General features: G+C 40.3%; 1 protein-coding gene across 1 annotated transcript; it reads right to left on the bottom strand.

Annotated features, from left to right (window-relative positions):
- Nucleotides 1-751: 751 nt before the first annotated feature.
- On the bottom strand, nt 752-3,457 carry LOC145031656 (glucan endo-1,3-beta-glucosidase 2-like). The gene is made up of 3 exons (XM_078980257.1): nt 3,297-3,457; nt 1,242-2,495; nt 752-1,153 (listed from the first exon to the last, which is right to left on the bottom strand). Exons 1-3 carry the CDS (start codon nt 3,388-3,390, stop codon nt 987-989), a joined length of 1,515 nt encoding a protein of 504 aa, XP_078836383.1. The 5' UTR covers nt 3,391-3,457; the 3' UTR covers nt 752-986.
- Nucleotides 3,458-21,769: the final 18,312 nt, after the last annotated feature.

Genomic DNA, 21,769 nt, shown 5'->3' with positions numbered 1-21,769 from the left:
AAGAATGCCTAGTGGCAACTGAACCAACCTTATGGAGGTCTAAAGCAAAAACTCTATGAAAATCAACAACTAGAGGGTGATCTCCAATCCAAGTATACTGCCAAAAGTCAATCCTATACCAATATCCAATACAAAATGGACAAAGAGCTTGGAGGTCCAAACCTCGATCACTCAATAATCGCATCGCCCTACATATACCAAACCAAGGATCATGAGAACCATGATAAGAAGAGACTTGGACTTTCCAAACAAAAATTGATGCAATACAACATTGCAATTTAAAGAGACTTGGACTTTAATAAAGTGACCACAAAAAGGCCCAACCACGAAAAGACCCGAGACATACAAAAACCAACCACAACACCCATATATGTAATATGCAAGAAATATATAATGATTCCAACAATCTAAAAAACATATAATGATTCCAACAATCTTTCTCGCGTTCTCCACCTCCGAAAGACACAAGTCATATGAATAAAATAAATGAAAAACCTCAACCTCCATCTCCGTAGTACAACACCACCTATCATATTGCTTATATGTAAAGACTTACTGTGGTTTGATATGGACTTGAAAAAATTGGTATCTCTTAGAGCGAAATGATTGAAGTCATGTTTGCAATCATGCCACCTCAAACGGGCAAAAAATAACCAATTTCTTTGAAGCATATTCACCACAAAGGCTTACAATTTGCATGAATTCAATGAACCATTTATAATTTAAAAAAAAAAAAAAAAAAAGGATTAAATAATCAAAAAGAATGCTTACCAGCCTAAAATCTCATTCAATTTGAGACCCCCAAGTCCAACATTAACAACAACAGCTCCAATGAAAAGTTACAACAAAAAAATGGCATTCTAAAACTAACCCTCCATCATTCTCCTTTTGTACAAAACCACCCCTCCGGTCCACACAAAAACCACCAAAATCGGAAGAATTCTCCTCCACCTGAACCGGACCAATGACATCTCTCTCACAATCAATCACAACACCACCACGGCCAATACAAACACAACCTTCATCAAAACACCAGCACCACCATAGCCGCCGCCACCTGCGGAGGAGCTTGTAGAATTAAAATCAGCTATGGTGCTGTTCAAAAACGTCCCATTCATCCCACCATTTCCAAAAAGCTGACAAGAACCATGACCTGCAACAACACCCAAAGAGCTGATTTCAGTACCTCGAAACAGAGTAATAAACAAAGAACAGATAATAATTTCGATTTCGACCCTTACTTGGATCAGTGGATGTCAACGTAGCAACGCCATTAAAATCACAAGTCCCTTCACCTCTACCCATCATATGATAATAAGCATCAAAAGCAAAGTTCGCATGTGACACCACGTTATCCGGTTCATAGCACGGTTGCCCCTGCAACAACGCCGAACAGTTCACCTTCCCCGGCCCACAAGCCCAGTCCAACGCCGCCTGCAACATTTTCTTATCAGCACCTTCCATGGCCACACAATGACTCAGATTCCCAGTATTGTTGGCAAAAGTCGGACCCGAATTCGTCAACTGTAGAGTATAAATCGGTTTTCCATTCGCATCAAAAAGTCCCCAATTCTTCTCTGAAACCGACCCTTCTTTAATGTCTTCGTTGTATAGCTCGTAGATGTAAGTACTCACCGGAATCCCAGGATGCTTTGGAGTTCCGGTTTGATTCAAGACATGTTTGATTAAATTACTGTTGTAAGTGTTTGCGTTGTCTGAAGTAGCATCTGGTTCGTTTGGGTCGCCCTTTGATGGCCAACCGGATTCTGTTACAAGAACTGGAACATTCGTGACGTTCAGGGAAGCCATGGCGTAGTAGGCGGCGTCCACCGAGGCGTCAAAGACGTTGGTGTAGTGTAAAAGGGTGTTCGCGTCCACCGCTTCCTTGTTCGCCGGCAATGGTTTGAATAAAGCGTAATCCAAAGGTATTACTCCGTTTGAGTTCATGTAATCGTAATACGGGTATATGTTAAGCATAAGAGAAGATCCGGTGGACTGGAGGAACTTAAGAAGCGGCGCCATCACCGGACTCCACGAATGGTTGAAGAAAGCTTGTGATGGCGGGAAGGAATCGAGGATGATAGTGGATGCGATGGGGGTTGATACTTTGATCTGACGATCGAGATTTGATGCTACGAGAGCGCCGTGGATGAATTTGAGGGCGGTGACTAGAACAGGGGCGACGTTTGGGAGGTTGTTGAAGACCTCGGAGCCGACGCAGATGGTGGTGATGTTGGTGGCGGGGTAATGAGCGACGATGTTTTGGGATACCCAATGGGCGGCGGTGGAGTTGGATTGGCCGATTCCGAGGAGTTGATCGTTGGGGATGGTGACGACGACTTTGATTCCGGTGTTGGCGAGGGCGGTGAGCATCCCTCGATCGGCGTCGTATAACCGGACGTGACGGATTTGTTGGGATTTGAGGAGGGCGACGACCTGAGTTGGGTGTGGCATGTCGGAAAGATCAGTTCCGATGTTTACTCCGATGAATGCATCTGTAAACACGACAAAGCTTACATATTTTATTTGCATGTAAAAATTTAAATATAATAAATTATATTCGGAAAAAAAATAATTACAATGGTGCACATATGTGATATGCCACGTGGTATGCTTACTAAAGCGGTAACAATATGGACTGGTTCGTTTCATAATTCCCAAAAATTTGACCTTTGGCTAGTATCAAGACAAGAATGATATTTTCATTTTAATATCAAATTTAATTTAAATATTACAAAAACAAACAATAAACAAAATGATAGAGTACATAAATAACATTGATATATCAACATTTATTACTTTTTCCGGCTAGAGAAAATTATTTATTAATCAAAATACTTTCGTTGAAGTTGAAAGATGGAACACCAAGAATAATATTATTCCACGTGGACCTCACATGACGTAGCACTCATATCGTCAATGAGACAATAAATGGTAGATCTATATTTACATTAACTTCCAAATCAATTTTTGTATTGTTGTATTTTTTAGTTATCATACAATAACTTTTTGTTTGACTACTAAATAAATTTAAAATAAAAACTTAATAAAAGAAAATTAGTAAAATAGATAAACACAAGATAAATACTTAATGGAAGGCAAAGAATAAAACTTCTATTTTTTCCCCAATTTTTATTTGCTAATCCTAGCCATTTAAGGGACAATAAACAATCATTAACACGCAAATATGGAAAGCAATATGTCATTAAACACCTAATATTTCATGCAATCAAACCAAAAACCCACAAAACACAACATGAAGTCACGAACATAAAGTAATCTTGAAAGTTGCTTACCTTCATCACCAGAAACAAGAAGGAAGATCGATAACACAACCATCACAAGAAGTTTCATGGATTGAAACCCTCTGAAATCGCAAAACTTCAACATAATGAAACAGACCCAGAAGGCAAAAACCAAGAAAGTAGTGGAAGAGAGTGGGAAACTGTAAGACTAAGAAGAATTAGGGGTTTATATATTAAAGAGAAAGAGAGAGACAAAAGTGGGTGTCAGAAGATCCAACGGCTGATAATCAAGATGGATTTAATGGCATGTAAAATGGTAGCCGTTAGCTTGTAGGGGTGTTTCACCTTTTTAACCTTGGGGTTGTAAAATTTGTGGGTAAAATGGTGCACTACGCTAATCGACAGATTGAGGAGAACTAATGGAGGCAAAAGAGACAGGATTCCTGGCTTAAGGTTGTCGAAATAAGCAATAGGGTTTTTTTTTCCAACGGTCATATTTATGTACTTTTCTTGTGCAAGATTTTTAATTTTTGGTTTTTATTTTCAGATCGGATACTTTCCTTTCTCATACTTCTATCTATATTCATAAGATATACGATTATAAAAAAAACTAGATTGTAGATATGGTTTATAAAATAAGATTGAGATATCATGAGATATGTCTCAAATAGAAAGTTAAATAATAATGTTGTGTTTGTTAGACTAGCTAGAAAGGTAGCTAATATATGGATGAAATAATTCAATGATAACGCTTGATAAACACTAACCGATAAAGTGGTTGCGAAAGATAAAATATCATAAAAATAATACAATATTATAAGACAAACACAAAATACATATTATTAAGTTAAAACAAATATTAAATAAATATCGAGTTAATAGTATATTTTTATTGGTGTCTTAGGAAAAACGAGATAATAGTGATTAATGTTTATCTTTGGTAATAAGAAGAATCCAAATTCTACAAAACCATAGTTTGTGGTTATCTTAATTTGAAATTGTTTTTTAAAGAATTAACCTCATAATTTGCATCTTGTGTAACACAAACATAATGTTAAAATACCATATCCAGAAAACGATCACACAATTCTTCAAACATATTTAAACTATTCATCGATTTCCAAAACCTTCTTCTTCTCCCGAACCCCAAAAATATCTTTGTTTTGTAAAATATTATTTGCTGATTTTTTTTAACATACAATGGGATTTTAAGCCTTTATAACCAAATTTGTAATTACAGACAAAAAAGTATATTTATTGCTTTTTATCATTTATACGGGCTTGAATTGCATCCTCAAGCCTTTTTCTTCTTCAATAAGCACCAAACACACGCAAGATACACCCACAAGCTCAAACTCTAGGAAAAATGGATTATGATTTCAAGGTTATCTGAATAAGGCACTAAAGGCTGGTAAGGTGAAGGACTTGGAGGACTTAATGAGCTTAAATAGGGTGAAAACCCTAAAAATTAAGCTTTGTCCCGAACTTACGTACACCCTGCATACACATGTGTATGCCCAGTGTACGTAAGGGACATCCCCGCTTTATGCATGCATAGGAGTACCATGTGCGTACCTTGTGTATGCATAATGTACTCGAGTCCAGTCCATGGATAAATGAAATAATTGCAAGAGTTTGTACTGACAATCCGAGTATTACAAGTTTGTGCCATATGGGAACATATTCAAAATGGTAAAAAAGCCCAAGAGACTTAATACTAGGTGGATCCATGTTATAGGCTAGAGACATGGATGGCAATGTACTCTAACAAAATAGTCCCAATAAATGGTAGGAGCATGTGGCCAAAACCTTAAAGTGAATTGATTTGGAATGTGATATGGGATGGAGCTTTAACATTTACATCATGTATTGTACATATGTTTGGCTTAACAAGAACATAACTTTTTGTTTTATTTAATACCTTTTTAGTTTTATTATAATTCCATTTGAATGTTATTAGATTTGTGAATGTATATTAAATCTGTTTATGTTATTAATGTGTCTATATAGTCTTCAAATGAATTGATTTGGAATGTGATTTGGAATAGAGTTTTAATTCTACATCATGTGTTGTGTATATATTTGTCTTCACAGTAACATAACTTTTGGTTCCATTTAGTACCTTTTTGGTTCTTAATGGTGTACCAGGCCGGTAGTTCGAGGAAACCCACTACCGGCCCGATACTCACTAGGTTGTCTTTACAGGCATTACCATTTGCTTCGCATAAATATGAAGTTGAATACAGCGTACACAAGCAACAAAATTGTATCCCTATAAATATGCAAAATGGTACGAAGCAAATAATATAAGGAAAGGACATGAAACCCGCCTGCTCGTTGATAATCGGGAGAGGTAAGGAAGAAGTGTGCATATTCCTTAACACTAAAGCACATCGAGAGTCGCAATCTAACTTAGGCATCGGAGAGTTATGCTCGGGTCCGACCCTCGATATGGCTATTTGTAACATCCTGATTCCCAGGTATGAGAATTTTTGTTAAAAAAGGCAATTTTCCTTGGAACCCGTCGAGTTGATGGCCTCAACTCGACATGTTGAAGTCTTTGGGACGCAGATCTTTTTGGACCAACTCGACAATTTGGAGAGGAAAACTCGACGAGTTGGTGGCTGATAAAGAAAACCTAATTTTTAAGGTGTTGCACCCTATTTAAAGGTCTTATACCCTTTAGGTGCCCTCCTTACCTGTCTCCCTTATCCAAAAGCCCTACTTTCATGCTTTCTTTTCCATATTTGTGTGTGTGTGAGGTTGAAGAGTGTTTACTTGGTGTTCTTTTTAATGAAGCTTGAAGGTTGAAGTGGTTTGTGTGGAAAGGAGGTTATAGATCCAGAATCTTCTATATTGTTGCAGTCATTTGGAGGTATAAAGTCGACACCTTGCTTATCTATAGCTTAGATCCCATTCCTTGAAAGTGTATTGTCACATGGGCTCGTTTTTGGGTTTGTTCTTGGATTGAGCATGCCATGAAGTTATAACTTCGAATCTGGATGTCTCATGGCCTCATTGGACTTAAAGCTGCAAGTTTTATTTAGTTATAGGCCTCTTTCATGCTTTAGGTCCCTTATTAAGCCTTCTTAGAATGTTTTAGCATCCTAGTGCCATGTCGACCCTTTTTGGATGTTGACTTTGACCTTGAATGTTGACTTTGACTTTGACCATGGACGAGTTGGGTCAACATACCCTTGGAGGTTGTAGGCTTCTGAGTCCGGAGCTGAGTTTTTGGAGTTGGATTTTACCGGTTCAGCACTACTTGTGAGGTGAGTTTTCCTCGCTATACATATGGGTGGAAGGCACCAATGTCGGCCCTTTTTGGATGGTTATCCTGGTAGATAGGATGTTGCTATCTTGTTATGATATGTTAGATTTGTATTCGGGTAGATAGGATGATGCTATGCTCATTGATCTATATGATCTATGCTTGCCTGTTAATTGAATATGTAGTTATGAGTTATGTATATGTCGACATGTGTATGTGTGGTTGGGTTGACGCGATCCTACTTTGTGTTATAGGCCAACAGACCCATGGCGGTTTGGATAGACTAAAGGCATGCGAGACGGTCTAGTCAGGCCGAAGTCCCAACGAGTGGTCCGGATTGGCTGTAGGCTCTGTGAGGTGGTCTAGTCATGTTGAAGACTCGGGAGCGGTCCAAATAGGCTAACGGTCCTGTTAGGCAGTCCAGTCAGGCTGAAGGCTCATTTATGCATGATGTTGTATGTTATGTTATGTGGTGGTATTTTACGGAAGACTCGCTAAGCTCTGGGTTTATAGTTTTTGGTTATGTTTCAGGTACCTCAGATGATCGCGAAAAGACGAAGGCTTGATCGTGCACCTCCTCGTGTTTTATGTTATGATTTATGGGAAAAACTCTTATGTGTACCCTATTTTGAAAACAATATGTATTAAATGATGGTTTTTGGATTTATGTAAAACTTTTAAAATTTTTAAAATTTTTAAAATTTCATGAATGTTACAAGTTGGTATTAGAGCCTTGGTTTGAGTGAATTGGAGGAACACTTGTGTGAATCCAGTCTCAAACTAAGGAAAAGTTTTTCAAATGGTTTTCAAAATACTAAAGGAGGATGCTGTGTGTATGACCAACCGGAGCCAGTAAGTAGACCCCAAAATACCATGTTATTATTTGATACCGTGATATGTTAGAACAACATGCTAGGGATCTTCAGGAATTGAGTGATAGAATTGCCTGATTATATGATGCCAAATAACTTATGGCCTTTTCTTTTATGAAATTTACATCATTATTGTAGTTGCTTAGTGTATGCATAATGATTATATATAACTAAGATCTTATAGCATGAGAACGTTTGGTTTGGACTTATTTCTTGTTCTTATTTGATGAAGGGCTTAGGGTAGGATAAGATATTCGAATGTCTATAGGGTCTGGTGTTATGTATGACTATCATACATGAGTGTTGTAGGGTTGTTGGAAGTCTCATGGATGAGTCGTGAGGGCTCAGTTGGCCAATAGTGAGATGTTTAGATTTTCCTCTAGAAGTGAGGACTGCGCGTTCGTTTATGCTTATGAGTATTGTTAGTGTGTTGTGATAATCCTTAAGACAAACACGGGTATGTGTGGAAGGCAGCATAGAATCATACTATTGAAAGCACGTGACCCACATATATAGCAAGGAAGTCACAACCCCTAGGGATTTGTTGGGAGTTGATTACCTGTTATTTATGTGGATTATCTGATATCTTCCTGGTGTATTTTCAGTATGGTGACTACGAGGCGAGTTGAGATTGGATCCGCGTCGGGATCAGGGACTGACAATCAGATGAGATTAGATGAGTTGGATGTCAATATCAGGAAGATCCTCCACGAGGAGGTTGTGGCCATCGTACGGGAGCAAATTCCGGAGATGTTCAGGTCTATCAAGACCGTGATGATGGAGTTCTTTGATGATCGCTACACAACTATTGCTGAGACGGGTGTTGCTGCAGCCTCTACAGCCGTGGCAGCTGCAAGTGTCGGGACATGGCGAGCCTCTCAGTATCAGGACTACGATAATATGAAGCCCCTGACTTTCGATGGATTCAGGACCCGATTATGGGCATGAGGTGGTTATCTAATGTGGAGGGGTGTTTCTTCACGTGTTCATGCCTTGCTGACCAGAAGGTCAGGTACGCTCTGAACCTTTTGAGGTCTTGAGTGAAGAATTGGTGGAGACTTGTTACGGGATTGTACTCTAATGAGGATAGGGATGCGGTGTCTTGGGATCAGTTCAAAGATATGTTTCTTACATGCTACATTCCTCAGGTTGAGCAAGAGAGGTTGGCTCAGGAGTTTTTAGACCTGAGACAGGTATTGGAGTCGGTGATGGAGATCACCCGAATGTTTACTGAGAGAGCGATGTTTCATCTTGAGTTTGCTTCAGAGCATGCTTAGATGACCTGTTATCTGAGCATGCTCAAGATGAACATCAAACAGTTCGTTTCTACTCGGCGGTGTGATGCCTTGATGGAGGTATAGGAGGCAGCTAGGCAACATGAGCTTGTGATAGAGTTTCAGTTGAGAGAGTAGCGGCAGGCCTCGATGAACACAGGGTTTTCGCTTCTTCAGTTTATCATGGTTGTATTCTAGAGATTTTTGAAGTTTCCTTCCCGATCGATTTGATTCCAATTCCTCTGGGGATGTATGTGTGATTATGGGTATGGACTGGCTAAGCCGTTTCGGTGCCATAATCGGCTATGAGGGCTAGTGGGTGGTAGTTCAAACCCCAAGTAGGGGAGAACTGGTTATTTATGGAGAGGGCATCAGGTTGGGTTTAGGGTTTTGTTTGGACGCCATGGATCGACCGTATTTTCAGCACGGGTGTGCCGGTTATTTGGATTATGTGGTCGATATGCAGGTTAGGGATCAGGTGGCACTTGCTGATGTTCCAATTGTCAGGGAGTTTGCTGATGTATTCCAGGAGGAGTTACTCGGTGTGCCTCCCGAGAGACAGATCGAGTTCAAGATTGACCTTGTGCCAGGTGTGGCTCCTATTTCCAAGGTGCTGTACCTATTGGCACCACCTGAGATGCATGAGCTATCATATCAGTTGTAGGAGCTTTTAGGCAAGCAGTTCATCTATCTGAGCAGTTCTCTGTGGTGAGCGCTGCTTCTTTTTGTCAAAAAGAAGGATGGTTCGCACTGGACGTGCATCGATTATAGGGAGCTGAACAAGTTGATGGTGAAGAACCGTTATCACCTATTGTAGATTGATGAAGACCGAATTCCAGGCTCGTTATGGGCATTACGAGTTCATGGTGACTCAGTTTGGGCTCACCAATGTGCCGGCAATATTTATGGATTTGGACTCGATTGTTCGAGTATTGTGTTTATTGATGATATCTTGGTGTATTCTGAGACAAGGGAGCAACATGAGGAGCATCTTCGTGAGCTCCTTGGGGTTTTGAGGTAAGAACGACTTTATGCTAATTTCTCGAAGTGTGAGTTTTGGTTGCAAAAGGTTCAGTTCTTTGGATACCTTATTAACCAAGATGGCATTTTGGTTGATTCGGCCAAGATTGAGGTGGTGATGCAGTGGGAGGTTCCAAAGTATCCCTCGGATATTAGGAGTTTCCTGGGTTAGGCAGGGTATTACCAGAGATTTATTTAGGATTCTCCAAGATTGCAGAACCTCGTGCTTGTCTGAAGAGGAAGGGGGTGGATTTCTGGTGGGGCCCTGAGCAACAATCAACATTTGAGACCTTAGGTAGAGGCTTTGCGAGGCCCTAGTCTTGACCCTCATGGAGGGGATTGAGGATTTTGTGGTTTTCTGTGATGCATCCATCATCGGTTTGGGAGCAGTCCTCATGCAGAGGGGACAAGTGATAGCTTATGCTTCACGGCAGCTGAAGCCACATGAGATGAGATATCCCACGCACGATCTTGAGTTGGGAGCGGTGGTTTTCGCTCTCAAGATTTGGAGACATCATCTTTATGGGGTCCGTTATATTATCTACATGGATCATAAGAGTTTGAGGCATATTATGGATTAGCTGAACCTGAACATGAGGTAACATAGGTGGCTGTACATAGTCAAGGATTATGACTGCGAGATCCTTTACCATCCGGGTAAAGCGAACGTGCTGGCGGATGCTCTGTGCTGTAAGCCGGGTGGACCTTCAGATGAGGTGACATGTATGAGGATATTATAACGACCCAAATTTTCAAATAAATTTAAACTTTTCAAAAACAACTCAATTCATCAAGTTATTACAAAAAGGTTTTCAATACATTTATTATCAGAGTATTCCTAGGTCCATTTCATAAAACATAAACACGAGGAGCGGTACGATCACGCATTTGCCTTGCCACAGTCTCCTGAAGAACCTGAAAAACATTAAACCACAACTGTAAGCCCGAAAGCTTAGTGAGATACCCCCAAAATACCAACCACATATACATACACATAACACGCTATATCATAACGAATCACAGAACAACCATGCATATCGGGTCTACTATGAGACTGGTCCGCCGTATCGGGCCTTCAGTCCACCTGGTCCACCCTCCGAGTCCGATCATGTCCCTCGAGTTTGCAGTGTGGTTGGTCCGCCCGCACCGGGCCTTCAACTCACCTAGTCCACTCTATGAGTCTGCAGTGTGGTTGGTCCGCCCGCACCGGGCCTTCAACTCACCTGGTCCACTCTCTGAGTCTGCAGTGTGGTTGGTCCGCCCGCACCGGGCCTTCAACTCACCTGGTCCACTCTCTGAGTCTACAGTATGACTGGTCTGCCCGCATCGGACCTTCATTCGACCTGGTCGACTCTCCGAGCCTCGGCACGTCTAGTCCGCCCTCGTGGGGCCTACAGCCTATCCGGACCGCTCGCTGGGCCTTCGGAACAACCATTCCGCCCTGGGTATCTTGCCCTACAGCACAAAGCAGGACCTACTCAACCCATGTAACGCCCGCAGATCCGGGCTAGTCAATTTAAAGGCAATAGGGGTCAAAAACGACTTTTCGACAAAAAGATTATTTAGAATAAATAATCTTAACCAAGTTGTAGAATATTTCACAAGGTTTCCGTACATATAAAGAACACCGAAATCCGAGTTATAACGAAGAAGTTATGACCCGTCGAAGTTTCGCGTCGGAACCGGCACGGTGCCGGGAAGCGTAAATAGTAAATTTATGATAGAGAGAGATTTAGCCTTAGCGCTCTAAACGAAAGTCGTAGAATATGTTAAACTAAGAACATCGATAAAAAGAACGCCCAAATCTGACTTCGTATGCAGAAGTTATGATTTTTCGAAGTTTCAGATTAGCGGTGTACAACCCGAAATTCGAATTTTAGATCAATTGATTTTTAGCCGACACAACCTAAACAAGAATCGAAGATCTCGTTATTAGTAGTGTAACGATAAAAAGACTGACGAAAATGGACATCGGATAAAGAAGTTATGAGATTTTAACGGACCAATCCTGTCCCGGCCTGTTAAAAATATAACTTTAAAAATAAAGTCAAAATTAGCCGACGGAGTCTAAACGAAAGTTGTAGAGTACGTCTCCACCTACGCGTGGATATAAAGAACGTCAAAAACGGAGTTCGTATGAACGAGTTACAAATTATAATAGCATATTTACGTATTAAAATAAAGTATAAATCATGTATACGTACACATATATATACATATGTATATATCATTAGAAAGGTATCGACGATGCGGTCATTATAAGACTAATATTGAGTTCTTTCGACATTAGTTTAGTACAAATATCATTAAATCCATTTAAAATAGTATTATAGAGGGGTGTTTAGTTGTTTATATAACTAAAAGGTCATTAAGTAATTATGGAGCGTAGTTTTTGAAAATTCAATTAGTATAAATAAGAGCCTTGGGCTCTCATATTTCTTGTACCATTCTCTTGATTCAAGAGTCTTTCTCTCCTTATCCCCCGAGCATTTCGGTCCCTCGTGATTCGACTTCTCTTTCTGTAGTTTTAGTATAGTAAGGTGAGCGCTGAAGCGCTGCACGAATCTTTCTTAGAAAGATTCAGCGACGAAGTTCTGCCCCTGTAGAGCCCGACTCCTAGCTAAAATCCCCTTGAAAGTAAGTTATGCTTACCCTATTTTAAATATAGTTTATATTTAAAATTAGTATTGTTATTATAAATTTATAATAAATATTTGAGCTATTATTATGACTTATATAAGTGTCGTTATAATATCTTTTAACTACTCGCGGTACGGGGAATCTGGTTTAAAGGGCCGCATAGGGTTGTTGGATTTCAGAAGTGTTATACGCCAAATGGTCCTGCCCTCCGATGTTTTATGTCTGGCCCCTGTCTGTACATAGTAGTTGGAAAGTATTGTTTAAACGCTTATATAATAATAATAAGACTAATAATTAGTGACGGTAATATTAGACTAAAATCTAGTGGTGATAATATTAGGTTTCGTCAAAGGAAATTATTTTAAAGTAAACGAAGCGCTGTCCAAGTACCGAGTCACCACCTTCTCAGGTGAGTGCATAGTCTCTTTCATCTTACACATAGATATGAAGTATTTTATATAAAGTACGTGCTATGTGTGCATATTATCTGAATACTTGTTGTCTATGTTGGATGAACGTTTTATACATGTTTTAAAGAATTTAAGCTGTATGCGTATTTTATATATACGAATATGTTGGGTATGAGATGGGTAGATGAATGATGAGAGATAGAAGATGATACATTGGCAGTTATAGACTTAGTGTCTATGGGACAAACACCGGTAACTATGGACTTAGTACCTGTTAAACGTTGGTAGCTATGGATTTAGTACCTGTTGGGAATTGGTAACTATGGACTTAGTACCTGTTGAACATTGGTAGCTATGGACTTAGTACCTATTAGATAAAGACTGGTAGCTATGGATTTGGTACCTGATGAATAGACCATAGCAGCTATGGAATTAGTGTTTTATGAACGAACATTGGCAGCTATGGATTTAGTGTCAGTCCTATAACCCTGGAGGTAAGGGACTTCGGAATAAACGAATGCAGGATAGATGACTCTTAGGTTAAATCCTTAAAGAGTAAAGAAGATAATAGGGATGGGTAATTGGGTTGATTGTTTGATTGAACATAGTAATTATATTATTGTGGGTTGAAAACCCTATGTACTCACCAGGTTTCCCAACCTGACCCACTCAGTTTATGTATATCACAGGTGACGAAGTGAAGTGACATTACACTGAGAGATTTAAAAGAGATGTAGATCACTAGTGTAAATCATTGTAAGTTCTGTTTATGTTTATGTTTCGGTATTAACGATGACATCCCAAACATTTTAAAATGAAATAAATACGTTTCTTCGAAAATGTTTTAATAACGTATTTACCATGTTTTTCTGGGAACAAATTCCGCAACCTTTTTATAAAATGAAGTACTCTGATTTTTATAAAGCATAAACAAAATCGGTCTTTTCTGGCCTTGATTTTGGGGATGTCACAGTTGGTATCAGAGCATTAGTTTAAGAGAACTAGGAATATGGATTTATTTCTAGACTTAAACTTAGAATGCTAAGCAATGATTGTGAGGTGTGAGCACTAGCTTATTTTAGGAATAATGCCTAAATTGCTTTTATGTGCTAAATGCTTTGCGCATGATATGATTTGTTCGGATCTATGGTCTGTTGCCGACCGGATCTGGAAACCTTATGTGTTTAGGATTCTAAGCGTTTAACTACGATATTAGAACTAGCATATAAACGTTTCGGGGTGATAAGGATGATTTAAGACGTCAATCCTAAATTAAGATCTAGATTCACCTTATTCGGTGTAGAGATCAAGATGGCAAGAACCCGTAGCGGAAACGTAAATGCGAATGGGAACCGAAACCAACCCCCAGTGGTTCAGCAAATACCTGTTGCTGAAGAAGTTGCGCCTGAGCCAGTCACCATGGCTGGAGTTCAAGCCATGATTCGGGCTATGTTAGCTGAACAAAGGGAAGAAATGAGACAAATATTGAACAGGGACGAACCTACCGTACATGTTGAACCGACGGAGCCAGTTCCCGAGCAATCTGAGGAAGGGAACTACAGCCGCCAAGTGAGTTAAGTAGGGACTCAAGGTGAGCAAAGGGATGGCCCAGAAGGGAGAAACAACAAGGATGGGCGGATGTACAAGAATTTCTTGGGTGCGAAACCACCAAGTCTCTCAGGAAGCCTAAAGCCGGTTGAGATTATGGATTGGATCTCTGAGATGGAAATGGTGTTTGAGAGCTGCAGCTGTAACGAGAAACAGAAGACTGTCTTCGCAGTAAGACAGCTGAAAACTGGAGTCTTGAGCTGGTGGAAGCTATTGGCAGATACGATGCCACGAGGAGAAGCCTTAAGGATGTCGTGGGAAGAGTTTTTGGAACAGTTGAAAATGCAATACTGCTCGGAGATAGATCTGATAGACCTAAACAATGAGTTTCAGAACCTGAAGAAAGGAAAGATGAGTGTTGATGAGTATGCCACCGCATTCACCGAGAGGATGAAGCTATTCCCCTACTTGGTGCCTACTGAACTCTCCAAGATTGATAGGTTTGCTAACGGGTTGCCCACTGACTTTGGCCCAATGGTCAAAATGACAACTACCTTGAAAGCAGCTGTTAGGGTAGCTAAGAACGTAGAGGCCCAGATAAGAGAAAAGGGTCTAGAAAAAGATAAGGTAGGAGAGAAGCGGAAGTTTGAAGGATCTTCGAGGCCGAACAAGGAAAGCAAATTCTCAAAGCTTGGAGGAGCAAATGGAGGTGAAGCAAGATGGTGTGATAGATGCAAGAAGAAGCATGGTGGAAAGTGCAACGAAGAAGTGACTTTTTACAAGTGTGGGAGGACTGGTCACTATTCCAAAGACTGCACGCATAATGACAAAGTATGCTATGGATGTGGAGGCAAGGGGCACATGTCCAGAGACTGCCCAAGGAAAAATAAAGCAGCAAGACCAGAAACGCCACCAAGGCCAAGGGCATTTCACATGATCCTCGACGAAGCAGAGAACCATGCGAGGAATCAAGAATGAGGACTTCTTACCCGAGGATCGGATTATGCAGTAGTCATAGTTTCGTATGATGTAGCCTAGTAGAGGTATAGTCTAGGGTGAACTTGAACACCTATGTAATCGTTTCAAGAAATGATATAAAACCTTCGTTTTGTTATCTGATGTGTTGAATGATTGTATGAATTGCTGCATGGTGACTTGGGAAACTGCGAGACAATACTTGGGATGAGTATGAGTAGGTGTGAATGGTAGTAGAGGCCTATACTACCGGAAGCACAGGACTCACACTTGGATCGGGGAAAGTCACAAGGTTACCAAGAAGCTAGTAATTGATTTCATTTTTTTCAAGTATGTCATTACCATCGTTTCGATAATGACTAAAAAGATTGTTAATTTCCGATCCTAGTGGTCATACCAAATTGAGTCCGACTACGATGAGTATGTTGCGTGGTTCAGGGAACCAAGTTCAATGTAGCGTCCGACTTAAACCAAACAATTGAAATCAAAGCGATCAATAGAAGTATCGCGTTCATTGTTAAAGAAGTTGGTAGCCAGAAACGCTACATGTTAAAGTGTGATTATATCACATTAGAACATGAAGGAAGGCATAGTCTATTTTAGAATTTAACTCTAAGAGACCTAAGTCTAAATGTGCATCACATGATGATAGGTCATAATTTAAAGTCTAGCCTGAGGTAGAGAGCAGGTGCACGATCGAGTACTGCTTACAGTCAATGAGTCTAAGAGATAGACTTGAAGGAATATAGAAGTTATAATTATTACCTAGGATGAAGAGATGACGTATGGAGTCATTATACGAGCCCTTTTTCGTTGATGATTCCGGGACGTAATCATCCTAAGGGGGAGATAATTGTAACGCCCGCAGATCCGGGCTAGTCAATTTAAAGGCAATAGGGGTCAAAAACGACTTTTCGACAAAAAGATTATTTAGAATAAATAATCTTAACCAAGTTGTAGAATATGTCACAAGGTTTCCGTACATATAAAGAACGCCGAAATCCGAGTTATAACGAAGAAGTTATGACCCGTCGAAGTTTCGCGTCGGAACCGGCACGGCGCCGGGAAGCGTAAATAGTAAATTTATGATAGAGAGAGATTTAGCCTTAGCGCTCTAAATGAAAGTCATAGAATATGTTAAACTAAGAACATCGATAAAAAGAACGCCCAAATCTGACTTCGTATGCAGAAGTTATGATTTTTCGAAGTTTCGGATTAGCGGTGTATAACCCGAAATTCGAATTTTAGATCAATTGATTTTTAGCCGACACAACCTAAACAAGAATCGAATATCTCGTTATTAGTAGTGTAACGATAAAAAGACAGACGAAAATGGACATCGGATAAAGAAGTTATGAGATTTTAACGGACCAATCCTGTCCCGGCCTGTTAAAAATATAACTTTAAAAATAAAGTCAAAATTAGCCGACGGAGTCTAAACGAAAGTTGTAGAGTACGTCTCCACCTATGCGTGGATATAAAGAACGTCAAAAACGGAGTTCGTATGAACGAGTTACAAATTATAATAGCATATTTACGTATTAAAATAAAGTATAAATCATGTATACGTACACATATATATACATATGTATATATCATTAGAAAGGTATCGACGATGCGGTCATTATAAGACTAATATTGAGTTCTTTCGACATTAGTTTAGTACAAATATCATTAAATCCATTTAAAATAGTATTATAGAGGGGTGTTTAGTTGTTTATATAACTAAAAGGTCATTAAGTAATTATGGAGCGTAGTTTTTGAAAATTCAATTAGTATAAATAAGAGCCTTGGGCTCTCATATTTCTTGCACCATTCTCTTCATTCAAGAGTCTTTCTCTCCTTATCCCCCGAGCATTTCGGTCCCTCGTGATTCGACTTCTCTTTCTGTAGTTTTAGTATAGTAAGGTGAGCGCTGAAGCGCTGCACGAATCTTTCTTAGAAAGATTCAGCGACGAAGTTCTGCCCCTGTAGAGCCCGACTCCTAGCTAAAATCCCCTTGAAAGTAAGTTATGCTTACCCTATTTTAAATATAGTTTATATTTAAAATTAGTATTGTTATTATAAATTTATAATAAATATTTGAGCTATTATTATGACTTATATAAGTGTCGTTATAATATCTTTTAACTACTCGCGGTACGGGGAATCTGGTTTAAAGGGCCGCATAGGGTTGTTGGATTTCAGAAGTGCTATACGCTAAATGGTCCTGCCATCCGGTGTTTTATGTCTGGCCCCTGTCTGTACATAGTAGTTGGAAAGTATTGTTTAAACGCTTATATAATAATAATAATAAGACTAATAATTAGTGACGGTAATATTAGACTAAAATCTAGTGGTGATAATATTAGGTTTCGTCAAAGGAAATTATTTTAAAGTAAACGAAGCGCTGTCCGAGTACCGAGTCACCACCTTCTCAGGTGAGTGCATAGTCCCTTTCATCTTACACATAGATATGAAGTATTTTATATAAACTACGTGCTATGTGTGCATATTATCTGAATACTTGTTGTCTATGTTGGATGAACGTTTTATACATGTTTTAAAGAATTTAAGTTGTATGCGTATTTTATATATACGAATATGTTAGGTATGAGATGGGTAGATGAATGATGAGAGATAGAAGATGATACATTGGCAGTTATAGACTTAGTGTCTATGGGACAAACATCGGTAGCTATGGACTTAGTACCTGTTAAACGTTGGTAGCTATGGATTTAGTACCTGTTAGGAATTGGTAACTATGGACTTAGTACCTGTTGAACATTGGTAGCTATGGACTTAGTACCTATTAGATAAAGACTGGTAGCTATGGATTTGGTACCTGATGAATAGACCATAGCAGCTATGGAATTAGTGCTTTATGAACGAACATTGGCAGCTATGGATTTAGTGTCAGTCCTATAACCCTGGAGGTAAGGGACTTCGGAATAAACGAATGCAGGATAGATGACTCTTAGGTTAAATCCTTAAAGAGTAAAGAAGATAATAGGGATGGGTAATTGGGTTGATTGTTTGATTGAACATAGTAATTATATTATTGTGGGTTGAAAACCCTATGTACTCACCAGGTTTCCCAACCTGACCCACTCAGTTTATGTATATCACAGGTGACGAAGTGAAGTGACATTACACTGAGAGATTTAAAAGAGATGTAGATCACTAGTGTAAATCATTGTAAGTTCTGTTTATGCTTATGTTTCGGTATTAACGATGACATCCCAAACATTTTAAAATGAAATAAATACGTTTCTTCGAAAATGTTTTAATAACGTATTTACCATGTTTTTCTGGGAACAAATTCCGCAACCTTTTTATAAAATGAAGTACTCTGATTGTTATAAAGCATAAACAAAATCAGTCTTTTCTGGCCGTGATTTTGGGGATGTCACAACCCATCTCCAGTCCAAACAACCATGTGCACAGAATCATACAATCATATAACAGTTCATATTCAATCAAACCGATCTGGCAGATCACATAGCATAACATACTCTAAGCAGGATACCGACCTAACCGGTTACTAGTATAACATCATCCTATCTACCAGGATACCGACCTTAAACAGGTCTTTAACGAATACCATCCTAACTACTCGGATGCAAACATATCAAAGAAATAACATAAAAACAGATACCCGGGTCTCAATCCGATAAAGGGCCGGCCTTGGTGCCTTAGACCCTGTTGATATAGTGAGGATAACTCACCTCGAAACTGCCGGCTGAAAGGATAAGATCCCGCTGCTCCAGACTCCGACACGAACTCCTGTACTGAACACCAAAACATTCAACTCAATAAATACCCTTAATTACCAAAATACCCCTGGAAGATAACTGGTCAACCTTTGGACAAGGTCAAGTCAACCCCTGACTGACTCTACTCGCCGAGTCAACCCGATGACTCGCCGAGTCCCCAAGCTCAGAACTTCCCTCAATCCACGACCTAACTCGTCGAGTCACCCCGAGACTCACTGAGTCCAACAACTCTGAGTCCACTCGCACCCAACTTACCGAGTCATCCCTTGACTCACCGATTCTCGACTCAAACAGAAAATATTGGGACTCTTCGACAAGACTCGCCGAGTCTAAGGCTATCTTCAACCTACTCGCCGAGTTATTCATCCAACTCGTCGAGTTCCAGCTCATCTTCAAGCAACTCGTCGAGTCTACCCATGTGACTCGCTGAGTACCACCGGTCTGAATCCATACAGAAGCATTCCAGGCCATGCAATTGATCCAAAACATAGATCTAGCCTCCTACAACCCATCCATCACGTAAAGTGGCAAACTTTACGTGAATCCAAAGAGATCTAGGCCTTATACACTTTAGGGCTAGGGTTTGGGACATGATGGCTTCACTAAGCACTCAAACACAGGGACTTTAATGCACTATAGACCTTCCCCATTCCAGATCTGAGGTAGCAACCTCAGATCTAACCTCCAAACTCCAAAACATCCCAAGATAAGCTCCCCATAAACCCCAAAATGAAGAATCCATATGAGTAACAGCCAAAGAACGAGATATTACCTCAAAAGAACGCCCCAACTGCAATGAAACTCGAATCCAAGCAAATCCCCTTGCTCCAAGCCTCCAAACTCCCAAGATTCCTTCAACAAATACCCTTCAAGCTCCCAAATGCACTTTGATCCACTCACACACGAATGCTAAGGGTTTCTGGACTTGAGGATGAGTAAAGAGGCTAGGGGAATGGATGTTAAGTTCTTTATATAGGGCTCAACCCCGAGAATTAGGGTTTTCTCCACTCAGCACCTACTCGCCGAGTCTATCTTTGGACTCGTCGAGTAGGCCACTTGACACGCGACCAAAGTCGTGACCCTACTCGCCGAGTCCATCCATGGACTCACCGAGTTGCCCTTCAAGATTTACACTTTTAGCCCTTCAACTCTACTCTTGATATTTCGGGATGTTACAGATATCCTCAAAACTCAAAATAAAAAGAATAAATATAATACCTGAAATTCCGGATGTTACACCAGATCTGTGAATGGCATGAGCTGGATTCAAGAAAAATCGAGTGTATAGTAATTGCATGTGGCTGACTCGGCGAGTCGTCCCTCGGACTCGGCGATTCGAGTCGTGAGTCCCCGAGTTTTCCTTTTTTCGCATTGGCGGGTTAGGAGTAATGAGTCATTGGGTGTGACTCAGTGGGTCGAAAGCTAGACTCACTCATGAAGTCACTCGGCGAGTCGATTCCATGACTTGGCGAGTACATGGAAATCTTCTTATCTCAAGAACAACTCGGCGAGTTATTCATACAACTCGGCGAGTCACAGCTTAAAGTGTTCTTCGGATGAAGGTGAACTCGGCGAGTTGTTCATACAACTCAGCGAGTAGGATGAAGGACTATTGGACTTGGGTTTAGATAAAGGGACTCGGCGAGTTGGCAAGCCAACTCGGCGAGTCTGGTTAACTGGCAGTTGACTGTGACTTGACTCATGACTTGTTAAGGGTAAATGGACAATTTACCCTGAAGGCGGTTAGCAGTATTTGACAAAGTGTTTGGTGGGAATTGCAGCCGGAGTGGTGGGTTTAAGGCCACAATGTCGGCCCACCAGTAGGAGATGTATGATAGATGATTCTCTTTGTGATATCATCTAGGCTTGCTACTACATGATATGTTATATGCTAGCATGATATGTTGTATGTGATAGTAGTAGAGTTCGGTTGTTAGGACCGAAGGGGAGGTCAGACACCCCAGATATGTCTGACAGTATGTGATGATATGTTTATATGCTGGCATGATATGTTATATGTGATAATGGTAGTAGGAGGGGAACAATCCCCAAGTTCGGTTGTTAGGACCGAAGGGTAGTTCAGGCACCCCAGATATGTCTGATATTATGTTTGTGTTATGATATATATGATAGTAGAAGTAGGGGGTGAAATAGTCCCCGAGGTTCGGTTGTTAGGACCGAAGGGTAGTCAGCACCCCAGAATAGCTCGACATGGGTAGTCAGCACCCCATAATGGCTTGACACGGGTAGGTCGGCACCCCAGAATGGCTTGACACGGGCAGGTCGGCACCCCAGAATGGTCGTACCGGGTAGGTCGGGCACCTCAGAAATGCCTAGCAATATGTATGACATGTGATTGTATGGTATGTGGTATGATGGGGGAACTCACTAAGCTTCGTGCTTACAGTTTTCAGTTTTGATTTCAAGTACCTCTTCTTCGAAGGGGAAGGAGCTGGCGCGGTAGCGGTACATCACACACATGCTTATATTCTGCATTATGATATCACCTGGGTATTTGTACTCTGATCTGTTTCTATTTTTATAACAATGTTTTCCAGACATGCAATATCTTTTGTGAAATGATATGATGGTCGAACGTTTTATTCCTAATGTTTTGGCTAAGCACATGTTTTAAAAATGAAATTTTTTGGCTCGTATTTTTGGGGTGTTACATTATCGCTTGGATCTTCCAAATAAGGTTAGTCAGATTCATAGCACGTTCCCATGTCTCTCAACTGTAGAAGTGCTTAGTGGATGAT

Source organism: Lactuca saligna, chromosome 2, assembly GCF_052625555.1.
Source record: "Lactuca saligna cultivar CGN05327 chromosome 2, ASM5262555v1, whole genome shotgun sequence".
Lineage (NCBI taxonomy): Eukaryota > Viridiplantae > Streptophyta > Magnoliopsida > Asterales > Asteraceae > Lactuca > Lactuca saligna.
The sequence above is the reverse complement of the archived record's forward strand: the minus strand, read 5'-3'. Positions and strand labels throughout refer to the sequence as shown.

Bases quoted from the DNA above. Each gene is read 5' to 3' on its own strand.
- LOC145031656 (XM_078980257.1), bottom strand. From the start codon at position 3,390: ATGTTGAAGTTTTGCGATTTCAGAGGGTTTCAATCCATGAAACTTCTT. The intron at 2,496-3,296 runs GTAAGCAACTTT...TCGTGTTTACAG, and splicing joins TCTTGTTTCTGGTGATGAAG to ATGCATTCATCGGAGTAAAC. The intron at 1,154-1,241 runs GTAAGGGTCGAA...GTGTTGTTGCAG, and splicing joins GTTGACATCCACTGATCCAA to GTCATGGTTCTTGTCAGCTT.